General features: G+C 52.6%; 2 protein-coding genes across 3 annotated transcripts in view; one reads left to right on the forward strand and one right to left on the reverse strand.

Moving 5' to 3' along the window:
• CLCN1 (chloride voltage-gated channel 1) overlaps positions 1 to 10,116 on the forward strand; it is a 31,621-nt gene extending 21,505 nt beyond the window's left edge. Inside the window, exons 15-23 of the mRNA XM_060021038.1 lie at positions 996 to 1,209; positions 1,444 to 1,577; positions 3,835 to 4,073; positions 4,358 to 4,469; positions 4,848 to 4,924; positions 5,159 to 5,197; positions 8,909 to 9,013; positions 9,115 to 9,201; positions 9,737 to 10,116. Of these exons, the coding sequence (XP_059877021.1) occupies positions 996 to 1,209; positions 1,444 to 1,577; positions 3,835 to 4,073; positions 4,358 to 4,469; positions 4,848 to 4,924; positions 5,159 to 5,197; positions 8,909 to 9,013; positions 9,115 to 9,201; positions 9,737 to 10,108 (1,379 nt within the window). The 3' untranslated portion in view covers positions 10,109 to 10,116. The remainder of the gene's footprint in view (positions 1 to 995; positions 1,210 to 1,443; positions 1,578 to 3,834; positions 4,074 to 4,357; positions 4,470 to 4,847; positions 4,925 to 5,158; positions 5,198 to 8,908; positions 9,014 to 9,114; positions 9,202 to 9,736) is intronic.
• A 1,460-nt stretch (positions 10,117 to 11,576) lies between these two features.
• FAM131B (family with sequence similarity 131 member B) lies at positions 11,577 to 20,634 on the reverse strand. 2 transcript variants are annotated; one of them, XM_060021039.1, is made up of 7 exons: positions 20,476 to 20,634; positions 17,835 to 17,944; positions 17,496 to 17,531; positions 17,089 to 17,182; positions 16,579 to 16,776; positions 14,988 to 15,131; positions 11,577 to 14,770 (listed from the first exon to the last, which is right to left on the reverse strand). In XM_060021039.1, the coding sequence occupies exons 1-7, from the start codon at positions 20,501 to 20,503 to the stop codon at positions 14,298 to 14,300; spliced, it is 1,083 nt and encodes a 360-aa protein (XP_059877022.1). In that variant the 5' UTR covers positions 20,504 to 20,634; the 3' UTR covers positions 11,577 to 14,297. The 2 variants fall into 2 exon arrangements, with proteins under 2 accessions (XP_059877022.1, XP_059877023.1); XM_060021040.1 differs by lacking the exon at positions 17,496 to 17,531.
• Positions 20,635 to 23,770: the final 3,136 nt, after the last annotated feature.

Here is a 23,770-nt window from a genome sequence, read left to right on the forward strand (position 1 = left end):
TAGGGAAGCCCTCTTCCCATATTTAAATAACAAATATAGTTAATGCACTAGGGACTATTTTGATTGGTGGGAAAACATAACCAAAAACAAGTAAGACAGATTCTATTGTCTAAGAGCTTATGGAATCATAATGATTTAGATCTGCAAGGGCCTTAGAACTTATCTAATGACCCCTTTCACCTTAGAGATGAGAGCATAGGATTCCAGAAGAATTAAGTTCTATTCATACAATTGAGAAATAGTAGAATCAGGATCTCATTGATCCAAGTCTACAGCATGATTCCTGAATTTTGACTCTATCCACTCATAAATTGTTGGCATCAAAACCTGAGGTCTGGGCTTCCCTGGTGGTGCAGTGGTTAAGAACCTGCCTGCCAACGCAGGGGACACGGGTTCGACCCCTGGTCCGGGAAGATCCCACGTGCCGCAGAGCAACTAAGCCCGCCGCGTGCCACAGCTACTGAAGCCTGTGCGCCTAGAGCCCATGCTCCGCAACAAGAGAAGCCACCGCAGTGAGATGCCCGCGAATCACAGCGAAGAGTAGCTCTCTCGCCGCAACTAGAGAAAGCCCGCGCAGCAACAAAGGCCCAACGCAGCCAAAATAAATAAATAAACTTATAAACAAAACAGAACAAAACCTGAGGTCCAAGGGAAAACACTGTAAATGGGTTTTTAAATGCTCAGTTAAGAGTGATCCAAACTTTTCAAAGCAAGGAATAGATGCCACATCACCATCTTTATTTTATAAATGAAACTTTGGCCACACACAAAATTTTTGTAAATTGCCGAAGGTCATAGAATGAGATCAAAACGACGAGTTTCTAACAGTTCAGCATTCTAACCCTTTACTCCTGACAAATGGTTATCTCAGGAGTGTTGGCACTGCCCAGGATCATGTGTCCCCACCCTGTGTCACTCCCGTCGCATCCCCATGTAGCCCCCATGACAAGAAAGGGAGCCCTAACCCACCGGTACGCTCCTGTGTCTCATTCTAGGAGCAGCAGCGCTGACTGGTGCAGTATCCCACACAGTCTCCACAGCCGTGATTTGCTTCGAACTAACGGGTCAGATCGCTCACATCCTACCCATGATGGTGGCTGTTATCTTGGCCAACATGGTGGCTCAGAGCCTGCAGCCCTCCCTTTATGACAGCATCATCCAGGTCAAGAAGCTACCCTACTTGCCTGACCTTGGTTGGAACCAGCTCAGGTCAGAGGCACCAGCTGGAATTAGTTCAGATTTGATGGGGTTGGTGTGGGAGGTTCTGAGATTGAGCATGAGGTTAAGGTCAACGTCTGGAAGCACTGCTTTTTACTTATTTTTATATTCCCACGCACTTCATAAATATTATGAGTGATCAAATGCATGGCAGACCTGACGGGAGGAGTGGAAGGGACAGGCATGGGGTAAGGCTAACCCTGCCGGTGCTTTCTCCCTCTGCAGCAAATTTACAGTCTTTGTTGAGGACATCATGGTACGGGACGTGAAGTTTGTTTCAGCTTCTTGCACTTATGGGGAGTTGCGAAACTTGCTCCAGACCACCACAGTCAAGACTTTACCACTGGTCGATTCAAAAGGTCAGTGGGAGGGAGGGAAGGAAGCAGATTCCTGAGCTAGTGACCTGAACAAGGGCTCCACAGAAGTGGAGGCGGCACTGTGGTGTGGGCTTGTCTAAGGGGCCACCCAGGCTGCTGCAGAACGCTCAGCCTTAGGGAACATGGTCATCTTCAAGGAAGGAAAAACACAGCCATAACACAAGCACAAGAAGACAGTTAAAAAAGCCAATGAAAGAAATACAGTTGATTCTCATTAGTCCTTGTAGTTATGTTCTATAAAGTTTCCAAGAACACTGAATTAGGGACACTATACTGAACCATTGCTCCTAGAGGAAATTGAGGGTGAGGTTTCTGCAAGCCTCTGGTCACAACACTTTCTTCAAGTAATCAAAGCATACACTTGTCTTAGGTGTGTTTCTCCTTAAAGACACCTTATTTAATTCATCAGCATTGAACTCACCATGACCAACAGAAGGTTAGCTCATGGCTGAACAAAGCTTTTATCTAACACACTTCTTTTCTCCATAAGGCACAGCACAGCCTTCCTGCTTAGGGGCTATTTTAAACAGCCAAATTGGGCTTCCCTGGTGGCACAGTCATTAAGAATCTGCCTGCCAATGCAGGAGACACGGGTTCGAGCCCTGGTCCGGGAAGATCCCACATGCCGCTGGGCAACAAAGCCCGTGTGCCCCAACTACTGAGCCTGTACTCTAGAGCCCATGAGCCACAACTACTGAGCCCATGTGCCACAACTACTGAGCCTGCACTCTAGAGCCCATGCTCCGCAACACCACAATGAGAAGCCTGCGCACCGCAACGAAGACCCAATGCAGCCAAAAATAAATAAATAAAATAAATAAATTTAAAAAACAAAAACCCTTAAAAAACAGCAAAATCACCAACACAAAAAATGCAAAAAACATGGCATTCAATGGACCACGAAAGAACATTTTTTACAATATGAAAGCTGGAAAAAAAAAGGGCAGAGCATCACTTTGTTCAGACTCAGCTTGGAATGTGTGCGTGGGGTAACTCAAATTTTTGCTGCTCCGCACATGTCTATGAATGATGGGAAAAGTACTGCAAATATTGATTTTGGGTTACAAAGATATTTAAGCCCGTAGGTGAATTCACAAATAGGGAATCCGAGAATAATGAGGCTTGGCTAGAAATCTTACGGCCCCTTATGTGGTTCTCATTGCTACCTAGCTAAGTGATAGCTGTTCTTTAATGCCCAATTTGAGGAGCAGATGTTCCATATGAAGGAGTGAACGTGTTTAATGAGCAGTGATTTCACCTCCTTCACCATCCTTTCTGCCCACCTCTGGCACTTAATCTTGCTTTGTATTATTTCTTATTGTGGTTTCTATATCTGTGTCTTATCTTCCTCAGTAGATTGTGTATCCCTTGAGGGCAGAGACTATAACACCTGTCTCACTCAGACTGTCTCCTTATAGGTATTTACTGGATATTAAATAAATACGTGTCTAATGATTGTATTAGTGTAATAGAATCATTTAGGGATATTTGGAGCCATTTAACTTGTTAGCTCTAAGTTCAGATCATCAGAGTATCCAAACTACTCAAATTAGCTTAGTTTTAATATTTTCCCAAATCCCAAACACCTTTCAGTGGCCTCTAACGCAGTGGTTTCTCACTGGAATAGGGGTACAGCCGACGGGCTGCAGGGTTTTCATAATAATGACTAAGACCTCATGGTAAGATTTGTCTCAGTAACACTGCTGCGATCTTATGGCCTCAAAACTTAATGAAAATGTTAATTATAGTAGCAGAATTCTGATAAATACATAAAAGACCTTCCCAGGAAAAGTAGGCATTCTGTTTATACCTACAAGGACCCAGAGTCTTTAAGTGATTAAACATCAGATATCCTTGTAGACTTCTTTCAAAGTATATTCGTTCATCTCAGTATGAATGGCTTTTAATGTGTCTTCTTTTGGAGACAGTATTGATTAGCCTATTTTAATACCAGGTTCACCTATTTACAAACAATCTATGTAAGGGCTGCATCAAAATAAGTACAAATTAGCACCAATTAGTGTACTACCAGTTGGGGCTCTAAGTGCTAAATGGGTGAAATAATAGGGATTGAGTGAGATCAATCCTGGAAGACTTTTGAAATGAGTTTTTAGGAAGAGAGGGTAAGAGCTGAAAAAAGATTGGTGCTGGGCTTCTGTCCCTGACTCCATCCTGCCGAGCAGGGTGGGGGTGGAGGGTAATTGAGCGGGCCCTCAGGCTGAGCTTGGATCTCCCCCAGATTCGATGATCCTGCTGGGCTCCGTGGAGCGTTCAGAACTGCAGTCCCTTCTGCAGCATCACCTGTGTCCTGAACGGAGGCTGCAGTTAGCCCAGGACATGGCAAGGAAGTTGTCAGAGCTGCCCTTCGACGGGAAGGTGCGGCAGGCTGGGGAGGGGCGCCGTGGCGTCCAGGGTCGACCTGAGTCTTTTGCCTTTGTGGATGAGGATGAAGATGAGGACCTCTATGGGAAGCCCGAGGTGAGTGGGCTGGGAGGGGCCGGGTGAACAGGATAGATGGGGCAAAGGGAAAATAGGAAGAGAGAGGGAAGATGCTGATTATTGACAAAGTCAAAGAGACAAGTGCCCCTGGGTCCAGGGACTGAAGGAGATAAGTTTGCAACTGATGGTACCGTGAGAATTCAAAGTGCTATAAGGACTTCTGAACTGAATAGAGGTAGATGGGTTTCCCAGGACACCACCTGGTAAAGACAGGAAAAGGTAGCCTCTTCTCTGGGACTGAGAACTTTTTCTATTCTTTACAGCTGCCTCCTCTTCCTCCTCCTCACTCCTTTCCTACTGCTCCACTGCCCCCCGAAGAGCCCAACGGGCCCCTGCCCGGCCACAAACAGCAGTTGGAAGCACCGGAGCTTGAAGGTAAAGATTCTCCCATCATGCACCTCACCCTTGAGACTGCAGGTAAAGATTCTCCCATCATGCACCTCACCCTTGCCTCATGCCTTGTGGTTGTGTCTGGGCACTCCTCAACCTAAGGGCTCCTACTATGAGGAGGGGTGAGGCCTGAGGATGGTGGGAGGGGGTTTCTATTCTTCGAGTCTCCGTGTTACCATCCCAAGGCATGGGGGCAAGGGCTGGATTAGGAGGATAGAAGGGGAGAGTTCCCGTGGAGGTGAAGCACCTAGAAGTATGGACCTTTTGTGGTGAAGTGTCAGGACCACTTGAAGCCCCTGACCATTTCCTCCCAGGATGGATATTGCTTTCTTTCCATTTCCATTCACTCACCACTCCTCTCAGGTCAAAGACCCTCCATCTTTCAGTCCCTGCTACGCTGCTTGCTGGGCAGAGCTCGCCCCACAAAGAAAATGACCCAGGTGAGAGGAGATGTGTTGGGGGCGGGGGACATGGGACAGGGAGCTTGTCTTTGAGGAGCAAGAAACCCATGATCCTTAAATCAGGAGAGAAGAGGTCCCACCAAGAAGAAGCTTCATCATATGGAAGGGATGATGGGTTGGAAAGAGGCATCTGTGGCTTGGCCAGGGAGAGATGGCTGTGGTTCCACTTGGAAGAAAAGGGAAGGAACTTGGACCTATGTCTTTCTTCTCTAGGATTCAGAGGATTTAGTGGATAACATGTCACCCGAAGAGGTAAGTAAAGGAAACAGGAACCTGGGGTGGGTTGTTTTGTCACATGAACATATTGCTCACTTTTTTCGACCTTCTTCATTGTGTTGTTGTAAGAGTAACATGTGAGTCTAGGCAGGAAAGCGTTCTGAGAGGTTGGAAATGAGGTGTGACCATGGAGACAGTACTGAGCACGTTGCTCGGAGGTAGGGGAACATGGCGGTGTCCTCATGGGGACCGGCGTCATTTCAGGAGAGGGAAGTTTTGAACCTCTGTGTGTAGATGCGCCCGTGGTGCTAGGAATGACCCTTAGAGCTTTTAGACATTAGGGAAGTTCTAGACCAGGCAGAGGCTATGCGGGATGGGTGAGATTTACCTGCAGGAAAATGGCGCCTGGCTGCCAGCACTTACGCAAACCAATGTGGAAGAACAGCATTGAAACTAAGATGGGGCATTCCGTGTCTGGTGAGGTTACTCTGCTGGATTGACCAGGGTCCTGAGACAGTGGACAATGAGAAGATTCCAGGAAGCGAGACTGGGAAGAACCACAAACTGAGGGCAGATTTTGACAGTGGCGCCTCATTGGGACAAATCACTATCCCCTATAGAATCCATGAGAGGGAAAATCAAGCACTGAGTGGGTTTGGTTGTGCCGAGTGAACAGAACGTGGCACAGTGAGTGGGAGCAGGTGGCTGAGCTGTGCCCATCAGAACTACCCCGGCGTGTGGAGAGACACTGACAGCATCCATTAGCAACTATTCCTAGCAACTTAGTAAAGGAATGCAGCTTGCTTCGAAGGCTGAAAGGTAGAGCTTTAAAAGTATGTAGCTGAGCTTTCCTGGTGGCGCAGTGGTTGACAGTCCGCCTGCCGATGCAGGGGACATGGGTTCGTGACCCGGTCCGGGAAGATCCCGCATGCTGCGGAGCGGCTGGGCCCGTGAGCCATGGCCGCTGAGCCTGCGTGTCCGGAGCCTGTGCTCCGCAGTGGGAGAGGCCGCAGCAGTGAGAGGCCCGCGTACTGCAAAAAAAGAAAAAAAGTATGTAGCTGACAAAATACCATAATGTGTATTATCTTTAAATAAACATCCACTGGATATCCAGAATATATATGTGCTAAGAATTAAAAGTACTCAGGGTTGGAGGAGGGGGTGGTGAGTGACAAGAGAGAAAGGCAGTCTTCCCCTTCTCCCCTTGACACCCCTCGAGACACACACATTTTTGATAAATGACCTAAAAAATCAAATGGATGATCACAGAAGGAAAAAATCGAACTATTCCTTCTGCCCACAAGCAGGAATCAGATAGGCCATAACTACAATTAAGGAGTGCCTTACTAGGGTGCTCAAACCAATAATACTTTTTTTTTTTTTTTTGCGGTACGCGGGCCTCTCACTGTTGTGGCCTCTCCCGTTGTGGAGCACAGGCTCCGGACGCGCAGGCTCAGCGGCCATGGCTCACGGGCCCAGCCGCTCCGCGGCATGTGGGATCCTCCCGGACCAGGGCACGAACCCGTGTCCCCTGCATCAGCAGGCGGACTGTCAACCACTGTGCCACCAGGGAAGCCCAATACTTTTTATTTTTAATACACTGAAGAAAGCCAACTAGCTGATCAGTGAGCTTATTTAATGACCGCTGGAAATAAAATGCAACTAGGGATCAAAAGAAGATAGATCATACATTTTTAGGTGATATCTTTCTCAAGGAAGATTTTAAGCAGCTCTCAACTCCCATGGGAACCACCAAGACTTTTTGAAAGGATAAGATTCAGTAGGAGTCAAACTTCAGGATATTTTAACACAGTTTTCAGGCTAGATCAAGATGACACCCTTGACAACATCAAGATGATACCTTGGGGAATAGTCAAAGAATTCCGTTCTAGGTTGCCAGAAGTCCTTGCTATGGCTTTTTTTTTTTTTAATTTATTTTTGGTTGTGTTGGGTCTTCGTTGCTGCACGCGGGTGTTCTCCAGTTGCGGCGAGTGGGGTCTACTCTTCGTTGTGGTGCATGGGCTTCTCATCGCGGTGGTTTCTCTTGTTGCAGAGCACAGGCTCTAGGCGCCCGGGCTTCAGTAGTTGCGGCATGCAGGCTCAGTAGCTGTGGCACACGGGCTTAGTTGCTCCGCGGCATGTGGGATCTTCTCAGACCAGGGCTCGAACCCGTGTCCCCTGCATTGGCAGGCAGATTCTTAACTACTGAGCCACCAGGGAAGTCCTCTGTCTTGTTTAATTCTGCTGCTCTGTTAGGGATACACACAGTTAGAGCCCTGGTTTGTATTTGATGCTGAGAGTTTTCAAGTCATGGAACACATCAGACAAAGAGCAGAAAACAGCTGGGGGTCCCAGGAACACGATCAGCAGTCAAGGTCAGAAGCCCACCTCTGTGTAATCTTGGGCAGACACTTAAGCACTCCATGCCTCTGTTTTCTCATCTGTAGAATGGGGATAATGATAAGGTTGTTGCAGAGGATTCAATGAGTGAAGCAATTAGAATAATGCTTGGCACCGAGGAAGGGCTTGGTGCATATGCACTGGAAATGGTTCTGTTAGTGTTGTTCCCTAAGGGCAGGCAAAAAAGGAACCAGGGAGGCCAGAAATGATCATAGAATGCTCCAGGAAGACAGGACAAGCCAAACCCGGGTTGGCAAGGGGCTGCCCCCCGTCCTATAAGTAAATCCTTTCTGCAACATACCTGCTAAGTGGTCATCCATCCTGTGAGAATTTTGTGTGAACCTATAGTCAGGGAAGGTGAGAGTTTAGAGGAGGTGTGATTGCAGTCCAGAAAGAGCAGGACGGGACAGATGGAAAGCACAGCACTGTGGACCAAACACGAGACACGAGAACTAGGGGATGGCCTTCGGTGACGTCCTCTGAAGCTTGAAACGTATAGATTTGGGCGAACAGGAAAACAAAGTAGTACCTCATTCGGAAGGGACTGCCTGAAAAGAGATTACGGAAAATTTAAAAGTGATTTATGAGAACCAGAGCGATACTGGATTATTCAGAACCTTGGGGATTTTTGACGTGCACACCTAAAATCCAGAGGAAAGTTCAACTTTTGCCTTAACGCTTCGGTCATAGACAAAACAATGTAAACCAAACCAAACACACAGAAACGGCTTGTTTGAGTCAACAAAGTGCCACGTGACCCAGGACAGCTCTTCCAATCCAACAGATCTTTGCCATGATCTGCTGTGTAAAAGGTCAGTGTGCTGGTTTCTCCATGACACACAGCAACTGATAGCACACAGCACACAGGAGTTCCGCCCAGGGGGCAGAATTAAGACACACGCCAGCTAAGATGAAAAGGAGAGCCTGGCAGAGCACGTCTGACCCGGAGTGTCAGGCGTAGGGTATGGGCGCAGGGTGGGGTTCTTGGGGAAACCCAGAACAGCAGTCGCAGAAGCAGAAGCACATCTGGCTTCACTGGAGCTGTGGGTGTTACAGGAGTAGTGGAAAGTAAGGCTGGAAAGATGGGTTGGAAATAAGTGTTTGGGGCACCAGGAAGAAGGAGCGTGTTCTGAGCACCTTGAGGGTGAAGGTTGATTTGGGGCTGGAGGAGGGAAGAGAGCGGTGCGGCTCCCTGGGGGAAAGGGAAGAGGGCTAGTGGTCTGGAGGAGCTGTGACGGTTCACTGTATATTTCAGGCTTCTGGGCCAGGGCGAGGAGGGCTGTTTGGGGTCAAGATCTGAGGTTTGAGGGGGGTCTGATACTGGGTGACGGCCCTCCTCTCCGGCAGATTGAGGCCTGGGAACGAGAGCAGCTGAGCCAGCCTGTCTGTTTTGACTCTTGCTGTATTGACCAGTCCCCCTTCCAGCTGGTGGAGCAGACGTCGCTGCACAAGGCGAGTCCTTGCCCGATGCCCACCGCCCGCCGAGCAGGGCTGCTGGGAGGGCCGGGACGTGCGGGACCTCTGCGTGCTGACCTGCCGCCCTTTCCTCGCAGACTCACACGCTCTTCTCCCTGCTCGGCCTCCACCTTGCGTATGTAACCAGCATGGGGAAGCTCACGGGGGTGCTGGCCTTGGAGGAGGTAAGAGCGATGGTCCCATTTGAGCAGTGAGGAAGAGTGGGGCACAGGATACGGGGGGTGGGGGGCAGGGGTGGCCTTAACATCCGGGAAGTTCCTCCAGATTCCCCTCCTGTTTTTCATGCAGAGACTGGAGGGGGGCGGAAGTGCAGCCCTGTGCCCTTCTAAGGACGGCATGGGCTTGGGATGGGGGTTCAGGGCCCGAGTCATGGTTTCATAGGGGTGCGCTGTGGTGGTGCATGGAAGGGGGAGGAGATGGGAAGTGGCTGAAGAAGGCCTGAGCGTTGCTAGGAAGGGGCCGAAGGAGGTCCTGTGTCAGGGGTCTTGAGATTCACTGCTCTGTAGGTGGGGCTTTTTGTCCATCATGCCCCTTTTTTCCTTTTTCTGTCTCCTTTTGATCCATCCTCGCCGTGCACCTTGCTTTCCCATGCTTTTTCCTTTTATCGTCTGCTCCTCTCTCGTGTCTGTTTCTCTCACTGCCCCTTTCTTCTTTTCCTCCCCATGTTGTACCCTCTCTCCCCTTCCCTCTGCCCCGCAGCTGCAGAAGGCCATTGAGGGGCACACCAAGTCTGGGGTGCAGCTCCGCCCTCCCCTTGCCAGCTTCCGGAGTGCAACTTCGACTCGAAAGACTCCTGGGGGCCCACTCCCTGCTGCAGAGGCCTGGAGCCTGCCTCAGGATGGAAGTGGGGCCACTGGGGCAGGGGATGTGGCCCCTGCCTCCCCAGAGACCCCTGTGCCATCCGCCTCCCCAGAGCCCCCTCTCTCCTGGGCTCCGGCCAAGGCAGAGAGTGAGCTGGAGGAACTGGAGCTGGCGGGGGCTCCGGGGCCGGAGGGGGAGCTGGCCGACATCCTGCAGGGCCCCAGTCTGCGATCCACCGATGATGAGGATGAAGATGAAATGGTCCTCTGAGCGCCTCCCAGACCGCCGCATAAAGACCAGCCAGAGACCCAGGCTAGAGGGTGGACCTGTGTGGAAGAGGGTATTTCCTGAAGCCGGAGAGATCGCACCAATATCCGGCCTTTGCTAGGAATTTTTAAATGTCATCCTGATCGTGTTGGAGAAGGAGCCAGGATCTGGGCAGGAGTAGCCTTGGTCAATCATTTGGGCGTGTCCCCCCGTCCCCAGACAGGCGGTGGTTGTAACCCCTGCGAAGGGCCCCTGGTAGTCCACGGGCTTCTTGAGTTTGCCTGTGTGCGGGTGGGGAATGCCTGCCTCTGCCTGGCCCCCCTCACTCCCCCACACTCCCCAGTGTTCTTGTCCCAGTGTCTTCCTGGCCTTGCCCATCCCCCATCAGTTTCCCGGGGGGCGGGTGGGGTTAAGGCAGGCCCAGGATGACTGGTGGGAGGAGGAGACGGGGTCACCTCATGGCCTCATGGACTGATGACACCAGAGTGTACCTGCGAACTGTCCACAGCCCCTTCTCTCAGAGCCCCCCACCCCGTCCTCCACTTGCCCACAGCCATTCCCTGAAATTTGCCTCCAGACTCCATCCTGGCTCCCACTATCTGTCCCCGGGCAGAGCCATTACCAGGGCGGGAAAAGGCCAGTCCCACTTGCCCCTCCTTTGTCCTCCATTTAAGCAGTGAGGCATGGATAAAGAGCCTGTGGGGAACAGCCTGGAAGAGGAAAGGTCGCAGGAAGGCTCTGTGTGAAAGGGGCAGTACCCAGCCGTCCTGCGGCCAATGGATTTACTTAACTCCCTCTGGCAGAAATTCCTCCCATCTCACATCACAGCTTCCAGTTTCCAGGTCACTCCCTCTCCGCTGTAGTCCTTGATCTGTCCTGCCCAAGGGTCAGCTCTGCCCTTGAGGTGCTCTAGCTGGGGCTTCTCCTTCCAAGAGTGGGAGCTCAGGGCAGCTGGGCCGCTGGTTCACCCAGAGACTATACCTTCTTAGGGACTGGTTCTTCGTGTTTCTCTTCTAGGGGTTCAGCGTCAAGATGGCAGACCTTTTTCATGCTTCCCACACCTGGGAAGTCAGATCCTTATCGTCCCCAAGCCAGCGACAGGGAGACTGCCATCACCCTGCCTTTTCTATAAGTGGTCCCAGGTGCTCTGAGCGGCCAGAGACCCTTGCTCCCACCCCCAGGGCTTTTGTCCATCCCTTCTTTTATGCCTCGTTTAGTTCTGCAGTTGTGCCCCCTCCCCAGCATTCTCCTCCTTCCCCACCCTGTGCCCGGCCTCCATCATCCCCCAAATAAGACACTCATAGCCGAAGGTGCCACCACGTCGTTTAGTGCCATTGAACACAGCCCGGAGCCCTCTCCAGCAATACAGCCCTTCCGCCTCCCCAGGCCAAGAGAGAGAGGCTGTAGCCTGGGGAGGGGGGCTGGCAGTGGGCCTTCGAGCCCAAGCCCATGTGTATATAATCTATAATATTTATATATATATTTATATATAATTCTCTCTGTAATATATGTCATAGAATCTCTCTTGGGCTTGGGGTGGAAATGTCACATTAAGAAAACATGCTAAGACTGGCCATAAAAATGGATATTCCCTAGACCTGGAAGACGGAGTATGGGATGTACAGGTGGGGGTGAGAAGAGGTAATAAACTCATTCACCAAGATTCCCTCCTTGACACAAGGATAAGAAGGAAGGTGTGGGTGGGGGGGGGGGGGGCGGGGGTGGGGGGAGGGGAGGGATGGAAGATTTGGATTTTCCTTTAATAAAGTGAACTCAAAATGAAAGGGCACCCCCCCCACACACCAGAAGAAAATCATTTAGCAAGAGAAGTTTCATTCACCATGATATGAAAACAGCCCCGTTCTGGGACTGCTGTAAAACGTGCGGCACAGCCTTTAACCCCAAGGGAAAAGCAACCCTCCCCCATCCCCCAACAGCCTCTTCCTGCACATGCCCCTCCCCTCCCCCTAAAATAGGCTATAAGCAAACCCCATGCACCCTGGCCCCCCCCCAGCACCAGAGAGGCAGTTCCTCCCTCCAGAAGAGTCCTGAGAGGGTCTCAGGCCAGCTCCTCAGGTTTTCTCCCTCTTCAGAGTGGAGACGCCTCCCCCTACCACCCCCGCCCGACCTCTGGTCAGCAGCGATGCCAGCACCCAGGGATGCTGGGCCACGCTCACGCTCACGTCCGAACTCTGCTAGAACCCTTGAGTTTTAGTCGTCTTTTGGCAGGGACCAGCAGGGACCGTTTGGCTTCCGCAGTGAAGGTGGGAGGAAAGAACACTGCTTTAGATGACCTTTCCTAACTCCACAGAGCCCTGAGCGAAAGAGGAACCGTGCTGCGTGAACCCGCTCCCTGGACTGGACGTCCGCTGTGGTCCAGGGGCGGAATATGGGACACGAAGGGGGTGAGATTAAGAGAAAAGGATGATGCCTTAGAGAGGGCAGTTTGCACAAGATAAGGAAACGGAGACCCCGTGAGAGGAGGGAACTGTGACATGCAAAACCCCAAGGACCTGCAGCAGGAGTGCAGGGCGAGGCCAGCAGCGAGGGCCTGAGTGAGGCCACGTGAGCACGCACAACCCTTTAACAGTTTTAAATGAGGTGACTTCAGCTACCTGTGCTCGCCATGCCTAGTCCTGTTTCCTCCAAGAACCAACTTCAGGTAGCCATCCTCCCCCTCCCCAGAAGATGTGGACCTGGCCTCGGTTGCGTTTCAGGGGCGCAAGTGTACGACACTGTGGGCTTGATGGAAGCGGGGTCACAGATGGACAGAAGCACCCCAACTCTCAACCTCCTCATTCTGGGACACCGCTGCAGCAGGGGAGGGGCAGTGTGCTGCCGTCTCTTCACTCTACCCTTCGACCCTGTCCTCTGCCCTCAGGACGTCTTACAGGAGTGCTGGGGCTCCAGGGCTGCGCAGAAGTCCCCACCAGGATGGAGAGTGGGTGCGGAGGGCAAGCAGTTTCAGGGGCTTATGCCTCATTGTACAACATCCTGGAAGGAAGAATACCCAGATCCTCCTCTCCTTCTCCTCAGGAGGCCTGGGGAGGGCGGTGGGGGTGGGGGGACACCTGTGAGGCCCTCCTGGGAGTCCTGGGAGGAGGTGAAGAGGGGCCAAGGGAGCCCAGAGCCCACGCTCCTCCTTGGCAGACACCCTGCCCCGGCTGGGGGCCTGACAGCACCGGACCCCTCCCTCCACCCTACTCACCCCTGAGTCCCCAAGAAGTTATAAAAATGTAGAAAAGGCAGAGAGAAAAGTGTAAACAGCTCCAGAGAATTAGGGGTAGATGGAGGGAGACACAGCCTCATGCTTCCCCATCTAGCCAAGACACCTGCATCCTGTGTCACCCCCCTCCCCCCCCACCGCCTCGGGGCCCCGGGGCTCCCAGAGCAGGAGACAGAAGAAGGCAGAAAAAGGAAGCAAGAGCTGGAGTCGCCAGCCCTGGCGGGGTCCTTTCCCATATCCTTAGGGTCCTCCTTCCAGCCACAGGATAGTCAAGATCCCAGAACAAGTGGCCATGTTTGTCCTCGGTCTCACCAGTGACCGCCTGGTCTCTGGACAGGCCTTGTGCCCCTGTGCATCCCGGCGGCCACGTCCACCTCCTCCGTGACTCCTGGTCTCAGAAGCCAAGTTACCTCTGAGGGCAGAGTCACCTCACTCTGAGGAGACGGGGTCTGTACGTTGCTTCCCCTGTGCCCGTCGAACCATGTCCCACAGCCCCTGAGGTCTGTTCCTCATAGGAGGGATGAGCTTGGGCCACAGCCAAGAAAACAGAGTTGGGAAAAGCAAGAGTGACGTGGACAAAGGAGGCCTTCAGGCAGCTACAGTCAAGGCTCCTGGAAGACGAGATCAGGGAGCAAAGAACTGAGATCCAGGGGCCGGCCACGGGCCGCTGTGCGCTCCTGTGCTCAGGACACACACCGGAGCTCCACCACCACAGACCCAGAAGCCCACAGCCAAGCGAAGTTCATGGCCATCTGCTTGCCTGGGCCTCAGTTCCTGGACCTGTGGTCTCTACAGTGCAAGCCTGGATAAAATCCTACCCCGGCCCTCCATTTTGCTGGCCAGGACTCCTGGGCTCGTGAGAGTCTTCTGCCCAGGTTTCGGCCGTACTGCTGGGGGAAGGGAGGGTGTGGTTGCAGCCGTGCCCCTCAGGTGGGAGTGGAAGGTGGGGCATTCAGTGGGAGGAAGCTAGTTGTTGGCCTCTCCCTCCTCCTCATCAAAGGACTGCACGCCTGAGGATGTGACGTCAGACACCTTCCGACTGAGAGCGGTGGGCATCTCGGGGTCTTCTCGTGGGGAAAGCGACTCCAGGTCCCGGCATCCCGCATCCTCTTCCTCCTCGGGCGCCAATGGCCTCTTCTCCTCCTCGGCGGGGCCCCTGGCCAGGTCCACCCCGCCCACCCCTGGAGCCCAGTCAGTGTCTCCCCCCAGCAAGGCTGGAGGCTCCTGAGCAGCGTATCCCGAAGCAGGTTGGGAAGGTCCCATTTCGTGCAAGCTAGGCTGTGAGTCATCAAATGCGGGGCCGAGATAGGATCCTGTGGCCGGAGAGGCAATGAGGGACTGGTCGCTTGCTTCCCAGGCATCCGATGACCCCAGACAGTACATGCCCTGGGACACGTAGGAGTGAGGCCATCCATCCATTGGGGCTTGAGCAAGGGCATCTGTAAAGAGAATCACGGCGGTTGGTGGGGTCACAAATATCAAAGGCAGTAACAACAGCACAGAGAATTGAGGGTGAGGTGTGGGGCGGTGGGTGAGGGGGGGAGTAGGAAAGCCTATATGAACAGAAAGTCTTAGAACAGAGGTGCATGGAGGTAGCCTGGATAGTTGAGGAGGCCTCTTAGGCCTCTGGGGTCGGATTCTGGAACCATCCCTCACCCTGACTCTCCATCAATTCCTGGTAGTTGTCACTGTAATTGCAGCCCAATGGCTCCTGGGCGGAGTTGACACTCATGTCCTCACCATCCATGGAGGACCAGGCCATGAGAGTGGCCTCGGAGATAGCAAACTGTTCCATGACGCCTGGGAGAAGAAACGTAGTTAGCACGAGATACCTCGGGGAAGCCTGAGACACATGCATGGGGCAGGGGGACGTCAGTGCAGCGCTGTTCAATAGAGATATAACGCAAGCTACTTATGCAATTTTAAATTTTCTAGTAGCCGTATTAAAAAAAAATGAAAAGACATAGGTGAAATTAATTTTAACAATACATCTTATTTAACCTAATCTATATAAAACATTATCATTTCAATGTAGAATCCATATAAAACTATTGAGGTATTTTACATTCTTTTATTCATACGAAATCTTTGAAATCCAGTCGATATTTTACACTTACAGCACATCTCCATTCGGACTAGCCACATTTCAAGTTCTCAATGGCCACATGTGGCCAGTGGCTACTGTATTGGACAGCACAGCCTTGGTATATGCCCCGAAACAAGGCAAAATCGTGGGGGACTTCCCAGAAGGTCAGATTTAGGATTCCTAGGGGAAAGAGTTGGGGGGGTCTTCTGGTGAGATATCCTAAGGGATTGAAATTGGGGATTTCCAGAAGTTTAGCTTTGGAATTTTTTTAGGAATGGTAGCTAGTGCTAGGTAGTCAAGGCCAGAGGAGTCTAAATGGGAGGGATTGTAGGTCCACAGTGGTATCAAGTTCAAGGTCTGGGAAGGACAAGGGAGGAAGGATAGAATAATGAAGATGGGTAGACTTGGGGTTCCCATGTTGGTCAAAGCCATGAGTAAGTTGAAGCTTACATTGCTAGCTGCCCTACACTACCCACTACATGTTTGTCTCCCCTCCCCACTGATATTTCTTCCACCACCCACACCACCAACCAAAGAACCCTCTTGTCTATTCCAGATCTATCATTTTTCCTAGGTATCTTATCGAGATCTGCCACTAGGGCTCAGGCAGGGTTGTAGGTACACCGTATGCCTGCCTCGTACCTATACTGAATTTTAAAAGCTCTTCTGTACACACCCTCTCCTCACCCAGGTCCCTTGATCTGGTGGTTGTCACGAGTAATGTGACCTGTAATTGCATTCATGACTGCAGTGTGCTGATGGGCAAAGGCGAGAAGAGAACCCCAAGGCTTTTCTTTCATTTTCATCATAAAACATGAGTAGAAGCACAGACTTTTGAAGCCTAAGATACCTGCCTTTTTTTTTTTTTCCTCCTGTACTGAGGGAACCCAGGGTTTGGACAGTCCCACCATGTAGGAGAGAAGGCATCAGGTGGACCCACAATCCCATGTTAACTCCCCTCAACTTCTGAGGCGATAATAAAAATAAGTTTGAGGGTACTTAGAATAAACAAGTCAGAGTCCTTGAAATTAGAGCTAGTTGGGAAATTAAGTCTGATGGTATCACATGAACAGAGCCAATCCTGCCATAGGGGATCAGGCTGAAGGGTCAGTCTCTGGCCATCCTGAACATGTGTCTCTTGAGGGGCTGGGGAACAAGTACCTGCTAGGAAACGTGCCTCCTTCTCGCCATCGCTGAGGTCGGAGTAGGCATCTGTATCCCTGCGCACGGCCTCGTGGCTGTGTTGCGGCTGAATGGCTGGTGCCTTCCCCCAGCCCTGCCACTCGATCATGTGAGCCACCCGGCCCTGCCCCATGGCTGTGGGCTTTGTCACATGGTCCTTCATGCTTCGCGAAATCCCTGAGGGGCCAGACATTCCCCAGGTGCTCCAGAACATCACACAATACCTGCACCAGATCTGTCCCTCCCCCGCCCCCGCCATCACCCCCACCCTAGTCCCCGTGGGACTCCACCCCATGAAGGGGGCAGGTATGTCCTAAGACTCTGTCTATGAGGGGCCGCCTGGAGGATGGGAGAGGCTTGACAGAAAGGGCAAATAGGTCCGGGGTCTGGGGATGAGGGTCTTCTTCAGGCCTGAAGGGGCAGGGACACTGAAAGCATGAGCCCCTAGGGAGTCTCCTGTCTGCACGCATCCCCAGGTCGGAGTCTCACCTGAGAACGATGACTTGGCCAGGGCCCCAATGCCATAGGCGTTAGAGTTTCGCTTAAGCTTCGGAAGAATGGAAGTAGTGTCCTCCATGGAGAGCTGGGACAGGGAATGTGGGAGGAGGGGCAGAGGAATAAGAGGCTATGAGGTGCTTTATATGTGGAGGACAGTCCACGGTTTCCAGGAGTAAGGATATGAGCCAGGGCGGGCGATCAGGCTACCATTGTACCCGGGGGGTCCCTAGGAGGCCTATCCCCCAACCACCCTTGAGAGTTTGGGGGTGGCTAAAGAATGTGAGGGCTCCCAGTGCCCGCTGGAGGAAGGGGGCGCTGTGTGCTACGGCAGCAGGTGGGAGAGGCCAAGGAAGAGGAGGTAGGGTGGGCTGCAGAGGCCTGGGGGGAGCTGCACTCACATTGATGCCATCCCAGGAGAAGTCAGTCCGGGTTTGCTGTGAGGAAAGAGGAGAGGGAGTGGGTACCCGGGGCACTTCCTCAGAGGGGCTTCCAGAAGAGCGTGAGGTAGAGAGGGCTTTCCTGAGATTAACACAGGGAACTGGGATCTCCGCGTGGAGCGTTTGGCTTGTGTTTGAGGAAAGGAGGAGAAATGTTCTGTGAGGGCGTCAGTCTGAAGGTGTGTCTGGGAGGTTGTCCTGGAATTTAGGAAGGTGGCCGAAGGACTAGGCTTATGCATGGTGGTTCTGGGGGTGTTTTCGAGGTCCTCTGGGAGGGGGGCTGAGCACGGAGGGCCTCACCTCAGTGGATGGCCGGTGGAGGCTGCTCCCGTGCAGCGAGCTGGTGCTGTCCATGTTGATTTGGTCCACATCCTTCAGGCCCTTCCAGTCCACGGCTATCACTTCATTTCCTGAGATGGACAGATGGTTAGCTGCTTCCCTTTCACCTCCCTATGCCCAACCCGAAGGCCCGTCCTCGTCCTTTTCCTTCAGAACGCTGAGGCCACAGATGGGGGCCAGGCCCTCCAGACCCCTCCCTGCCCTCGCACTACCACTCCCTCTTCTGATTGCCTATTTTCATTTACATCCCCACTCGCCCCAAATTTTTGTTAGGAGAGATAATAATGCTGAGCTCAGTCAGGAATAGCACACTCGGAAAAAGTGTTCTATGGCCTCATTTGTTGTTGTTTAAATGGAAGGGTCAGTGGCTGGGTTTTAGAAGGAAAACAGGTCTCCATTCTATCCTGAGGAATCTCTGAGGCTTTCTGTATGGGAGTGCACGGGAGCTGTGCTTTTCCTCTATTATGTTCCTACAAATAAGGGCAGAACTTTTCCAGGGGCAAGCTTCCCTAAGTGTTGGCCTTATTATTTGTGAGGTGCAAGGACTGCATCTTCCCTAGTGGATCCCCCAGAGGAGTTGGTGGATTCGTCTGACAGGAAGGAGGTTTGGTGGGGATAGAGGCAAGAGCTGGGTGTGTACACCTAGAAGCAATGAAAGCAGAGAAAGCAAAGAGTGAGATGGAATCATTTTACCTGACTCTTGGTAGACAAGTGATGGATTAAAGAGGAGAGAAGGGGGACAGCAGGAGGAGAGCAGGGGACTTTTTAAAATAGGAACTAAAAGAATAGGAATTCGAGTCAGAGAGAAGACAAAAGACAATGGGAGAGGGTGGACAGGGTTTGAGGGCTGACTGGCAAACTGGAGGACCTAGGAAGATGGTAATTCTGCAGCCGAGGCCACAGCTCCTCATAAAGGGGGACTGCTGCCGTGAGGGGTGGGTATGCCAGCTGGAAGCCTTGGGGAAGAATCACTTGGGTGGTAGACCCAAGTGAACCACCTGACCTTATAGATCTTTTCTACACATAAAGTTTTTTGATTCTGAATTTAGGATTAGGCGTCCACTCTTGAGGAGGGGTGAAGTGAATGGGGTCTTGGGCACCAGGAGGCATTCGGCATGCAACAGCATAGCTGCTGCAAGAGGAAGGGGTTGTGCTTGACAGGTCTGAGAGAGGTAAGGCCCCTCCGAAGCGGGCACACTCTCCCTTGGGGCTACAGGGGAATGGTGAGATGGGTCAGACCAGTGGCTGGAAGGGAAGAGGAAAGATGGACATCTGGGCGGACAGAGCAGGAATGGGCAGGCAGAGGACAACCTCTGAGGGGAAGGGAGATGGCGAGGGCAGAGTGGGAGAGAGGGGTGAGGGGAGGTGGCCTTTGTAGAAGAGGGAGAGCTGAGTCAGAGCCATGGGGGGCAGGGAGGGGGAGGGAAAGAACCCAGAGAAGAGGTGAAAGCAGAGGAGGAAGTGGGGGTATCCATGGAAATAAATCGGGTCTCAGAGACATCAGGCTTCCGGAGAGTGAGTTTGTTTGTGATAATAATACGAATTATTCTCTCCGCCTGAGGTCACTGGGGCATGTAGGCGGGAGAAATTGGGAGTCGGAATGGGAAAAATTGGGGGTTTTGGGAGAGGGTTGAATCAATCTGCTGAGCTGTGAGAGCGGAGTGGGTGTACGGGGTGCAGGAGAAGGCACTGGGTAGCAAGGCAAATGCTGAGGGGAGAAGAATTCCGAGGCGCCTCTCTTCCTTCCCCCCGTCAAAGGTAAATAAAGAGCTGGCCCCGCCCCGCCAGCCCCCGCCGACAGGTGCAGCCAGGTCCCCGGGTTCCCTCGCTCGGCCAGCCCCACCCTCCTGGGAGCGGGCTCCCGACCCCTCTCCAGCCCGCGAACCCCCGGCCTCCCCCCGGCGTCCCGGGCTCTTCCACCCCAACCCAGCCCGGACCCATTGCCTCCGGCCGTGGAACCCCTTCCCCTCCCCGAGGCACCAGGCTCACCCCGCCCCCGCCCCGGAGGGAAAATGCACGTGAACAAAGCAAATCGGGGGAGGCAGAAACGACCGAAAACGGCAACGGAGAGGGAAAGAGATGGGGGCAAAACACCCAAGCCAGATGGAGGCGGAGCGGGGGCGGGGGCGTGCGAAAGGGACTCGGGGCTGAGACTGAGACTGGGGGTTCTTAAAACGGGGGCTGCTCCAGAAATGGAGGGGGGGCGAGGAGGCGCTGGGGAAGGCAAAGTCGAGGCCGATGGCCTGGAGATGGAGGGTGTGGGAACGGGAGAGTCGGGGAGGGCGACGGAGGAGAGAGAAGGTTGGCGGGGAGATGATGGAGAGGGACCGCGCCTGGGCAAGGGCAATGGAAGGAAGCCGGAGGGAGACGGAGAGAACTGAGTCCAGAGGGATGCGAGGCCCGGAGGCGCGAGGGGAGAACGGGGAGGAGAGAGGAAGGCAGGGACCGCGAGGGCACAGAGGGAAAGTGAGGGAGCGCGGCGGGGCCGGGCGGTGCGGAGAGAGGGACCCGGAGGGGCGCGGGGATTGGTGGGGGAGGGGCCGGAGGACCGGACCCCGCCGAGTCCTGCCTCCGCCCGCGCCCGCGCCGCCGCGGTACCCACCCACGGTCCGGGAGCCGATGCAGCCCATGGCTCCGGGCCTCCAGGCCGGGCCCTCACCGACGCGGGGCGGGCGCCGGGGGGAGCACCGGGAGCCGCGCCGCCGCCCCAGCCGCTCTGCAGCGCCGCGGCTGTCTCCGCTCGGCTCCGCTCCCCCCTCCCCTCTCCATCCCTCCCCACGGCAGCCTCCGTCGTCGCCGCCGCCGCCGCCGCCGCCTGGCTCCCCCGCCCCGGCTCGGCTCGCGGCGGCGTGGAGGGGGCGGCCCGGGGATTGGTTGCGCCGGCGCCTCCCCGCCCTGCCCCTGACCCCGCCGCGGCGCTCCCTCGGGGAGCCGGGCTGTCTGGGGGCCTTGACGCCGCTTGCCTCTCTCGCCCTTCCCCAGAGACGCTCGGGGGCTGCTCGCCGGGTCCCCGCTGGGCTCGCGCCCGGGGGCTGCTGGAGACCCGGAGGATGCCCGCCTTGGGTCTCAGGAGCCGGGTAAAGAACCCCGGGCCCACCCTTCGGATCTGGGGGATTGATTTTGAGGCTCGGGGTTGGGGATGTCTAGAGAGAAAGTGGGGCAGGAGTGAGAATAAAGCCTGGATGAAGGGCCTTGGCCGCTAAATTCCGCAAACACTTGTTTTCTTCCTGGGGCTGCATCTGGGACCCAAACGGGAGCGTGATTGGATGCAGCTCCGGTTGCTCTGCGTTTCCTGTGCGCTGTTTTATCCACCCAAACAGATCGCGAAGTCTTCGCAAGTGGATCGTGTTTTAGACTTGCCGGTGCTCGGCGCTCGCGGGAAAATCGGGCATGGGTGTGGGGATGGTGCAGATAATCTTACCCCAGTTCTGATCGGGGATGGGGATAGAAGATAATTCGATCCCATCTCGAGGGAAATAAAAATGTCAGGGCCCGAGGCTGGCTAGGAGACAGTTTTATATCCAGTGTAACTTTTCTGAGCCTTGACCTTCTCTGACAAATGAGCGCAACGATGTCAGAGGCGGGCAAGAGCGGGGTGGATTGCCCTCAGGCTAGTGGGGTCGGATGGGGTAGGTACCAAGGGCCTCCTGGGTAAGAGACGGAGAGACATCTAAGTGGCAAGGGTTAGGTGGGCACTACAGTTACAGCAGGCAAGAAGTGGAATCCAGAAAAGTCGCATGAGAAAAGGAGACCCTTTTATCTAAGCAGTACCCCAAAGGTCGAGGGAGCCTACCTGGTGAGCACCAATGTCAGAAGCAAATGCTAATCTAGGATCTGTTTGCTGCCCACCTGATCTTATGTCCCTCCTGAGGTTGGACAGGGAGTAGTAGGGCAGTGGGCCAGGGGGCCCTGGTGAGGACCTGGAACAGGGAGAGAGACCAAGTCTTAACGGATGCAATTTTTTGATCTTTAGATTATGAATAGGAAGCTAAACTTTAGGGTGGTAACCACTGCCTTCTGTGGAATCCCAGATGAGAGATGTAGGGGAAGATACTAATAATTTAATTGCAGATCTAGGAGATAGGATGATGGAAAGGGAACTAATCTTTGGTCTCTGTGCATGAAGAAACAAACCAAGTCTACATCTATAGAACCACGAGAGAGAAGAGAGAAAGGTCAGTGGCGGGTGGGCTTAGATTTTAATTGTCCAGTACACTTTGTGGCAGGATCTGCTCTCTTATTTTGACAGTGGAGGGAATTAGAAAGTATTTTCCACCCCCCAGATCAGCTTTTGTTGGTTACACAAAAGAGGTACTAAGTGGTTTCTGCCCTCCTGGAATATAGCGTCTAGCTGCAAAAGAAAGAAAATGGAAAGATGGTTAAAAAAAAAAAAGATAAAAGGAAGAAACAGCCTCCATTACTATAGTAATGCTCCCAAACCCCTACTGTGTGAGCAGAGAAGGCGCTGACTCTCCAGGTCAGCAGTAATGGACCAGGTGGCCAGCTCTGCTCATGCCTTCTCACCTGAAACTGCTCTTCCCTTGGGGTGCTTTCTTTCTTTCTTTTTTTTTGCGGTATGCGGGCCTCTCACTGTTGTGGCCTCTCCCGTTGCGGAGCACAGGCTCCGGACGCGCAGGCTCAGCGGCCACGGCTCACGGGCCCAGCCGCTCTGCGGCGTGTGGGATCTTCCCAGACCAGAGCATGAACCCGTGTCCCCTGCATCGGCAGGCGGACTCTCAACCACTGCGCCACCAGGGAAGCCCTTGGGGTGCTTTCTGATTCCACTATTCTCAGTATTAATCTGGTCCAAACATGGATACAAACCCTTCCTTGGGTCCCCTTAGCACAGCTGTATAAGGCTGGATTTATCCAAATGGTTTAAATCAAGTCAACACAAGGGATCCCAGGTCTGGAAGACTCAGTCCCATCCCATATTCTGTCTTACAGGTATTTCCAGCATCAGAGAAAAGGAGACTATCATAGGCACAACACTGGCATGCTTCCTTCCTGCTTCTTGTACTGAATCTTCTTACTTCTCACCATTTAGAGAGATTCTTCCAGTCTCTTTGCTGTGTTGTGAGCCAAGGTCAAAGATTCTAGTTCTGTTATGAACAGGAACAACCTTTCTGGAGGACAATTTGACACTACAGATCAAAAAATCTTCAAAACATGCATTACTATTGTTACTAAATTGTGACACAGCAATTCCATTTATAGAAATAGTCTAAGAAAATAAAAATAGAATGTGGACGAAGATGAAATCTACAGCATCCATCAGAGTACAATTTCATAATAATTATAAAGATTATTATGAACACAGATTATTTGAACACAGCCCACATGTTCAAACCTGGGGCTTAATTAAATAAATTATGCTATATGCCTATAATAGAATATTTTGCAGCCATTAATACTATCTTATAACTGTATTTGTTGAAAATTATTCATGATACATTGTGATATTATAAAAAAGCAGGCTATAAGAATTACAGTGTATCAATTTTTGTTTGAAAATCACACACACACAAACACACACACATAGATTCTTCTCCTGCCTTTTGTCAGGCTTTCCATCCCAAATAATTTATGGGATTCCTTGAAGAAAGCTTATATTTTACAAACGTCCAGTTCCACTCATCAGTTACAGATTGACTCTCAATGAAATTACAATATTAATCAGTCCATTTCCAAAGTCTAAAAATATAGGACTTTGGCAGAGTGCCCCAGCATGACACTGGCATCTTCCTTATTGGCTCTCTTTGGGACACAACACCAAGGTGAAATTATGCTTCCATCCTCTCTGTGGTTGCTGCTTCGTGCTCCTAATCTCCTGTGGACAGGTCTTGGACAGAAGGACAAACCAAGCTGAGAGCCAGTACTGCCTAAAATGGGGACTC

The sequence above is a fragment of the Delphinus delphis genome, chromosome 9 (assembly GCF_949987515.2).
Source record: "Delphinus delphis chromosome 9, mDelDel1.2, whole genome shotgun sequence".
In the NCBI taxonomy this organism is placed as follows: Eukaryota; Metazoa; Chordata; class Mammalia; order Artiodactyla; family Delphinidae; genus Delphinus; species Delphinus delphis.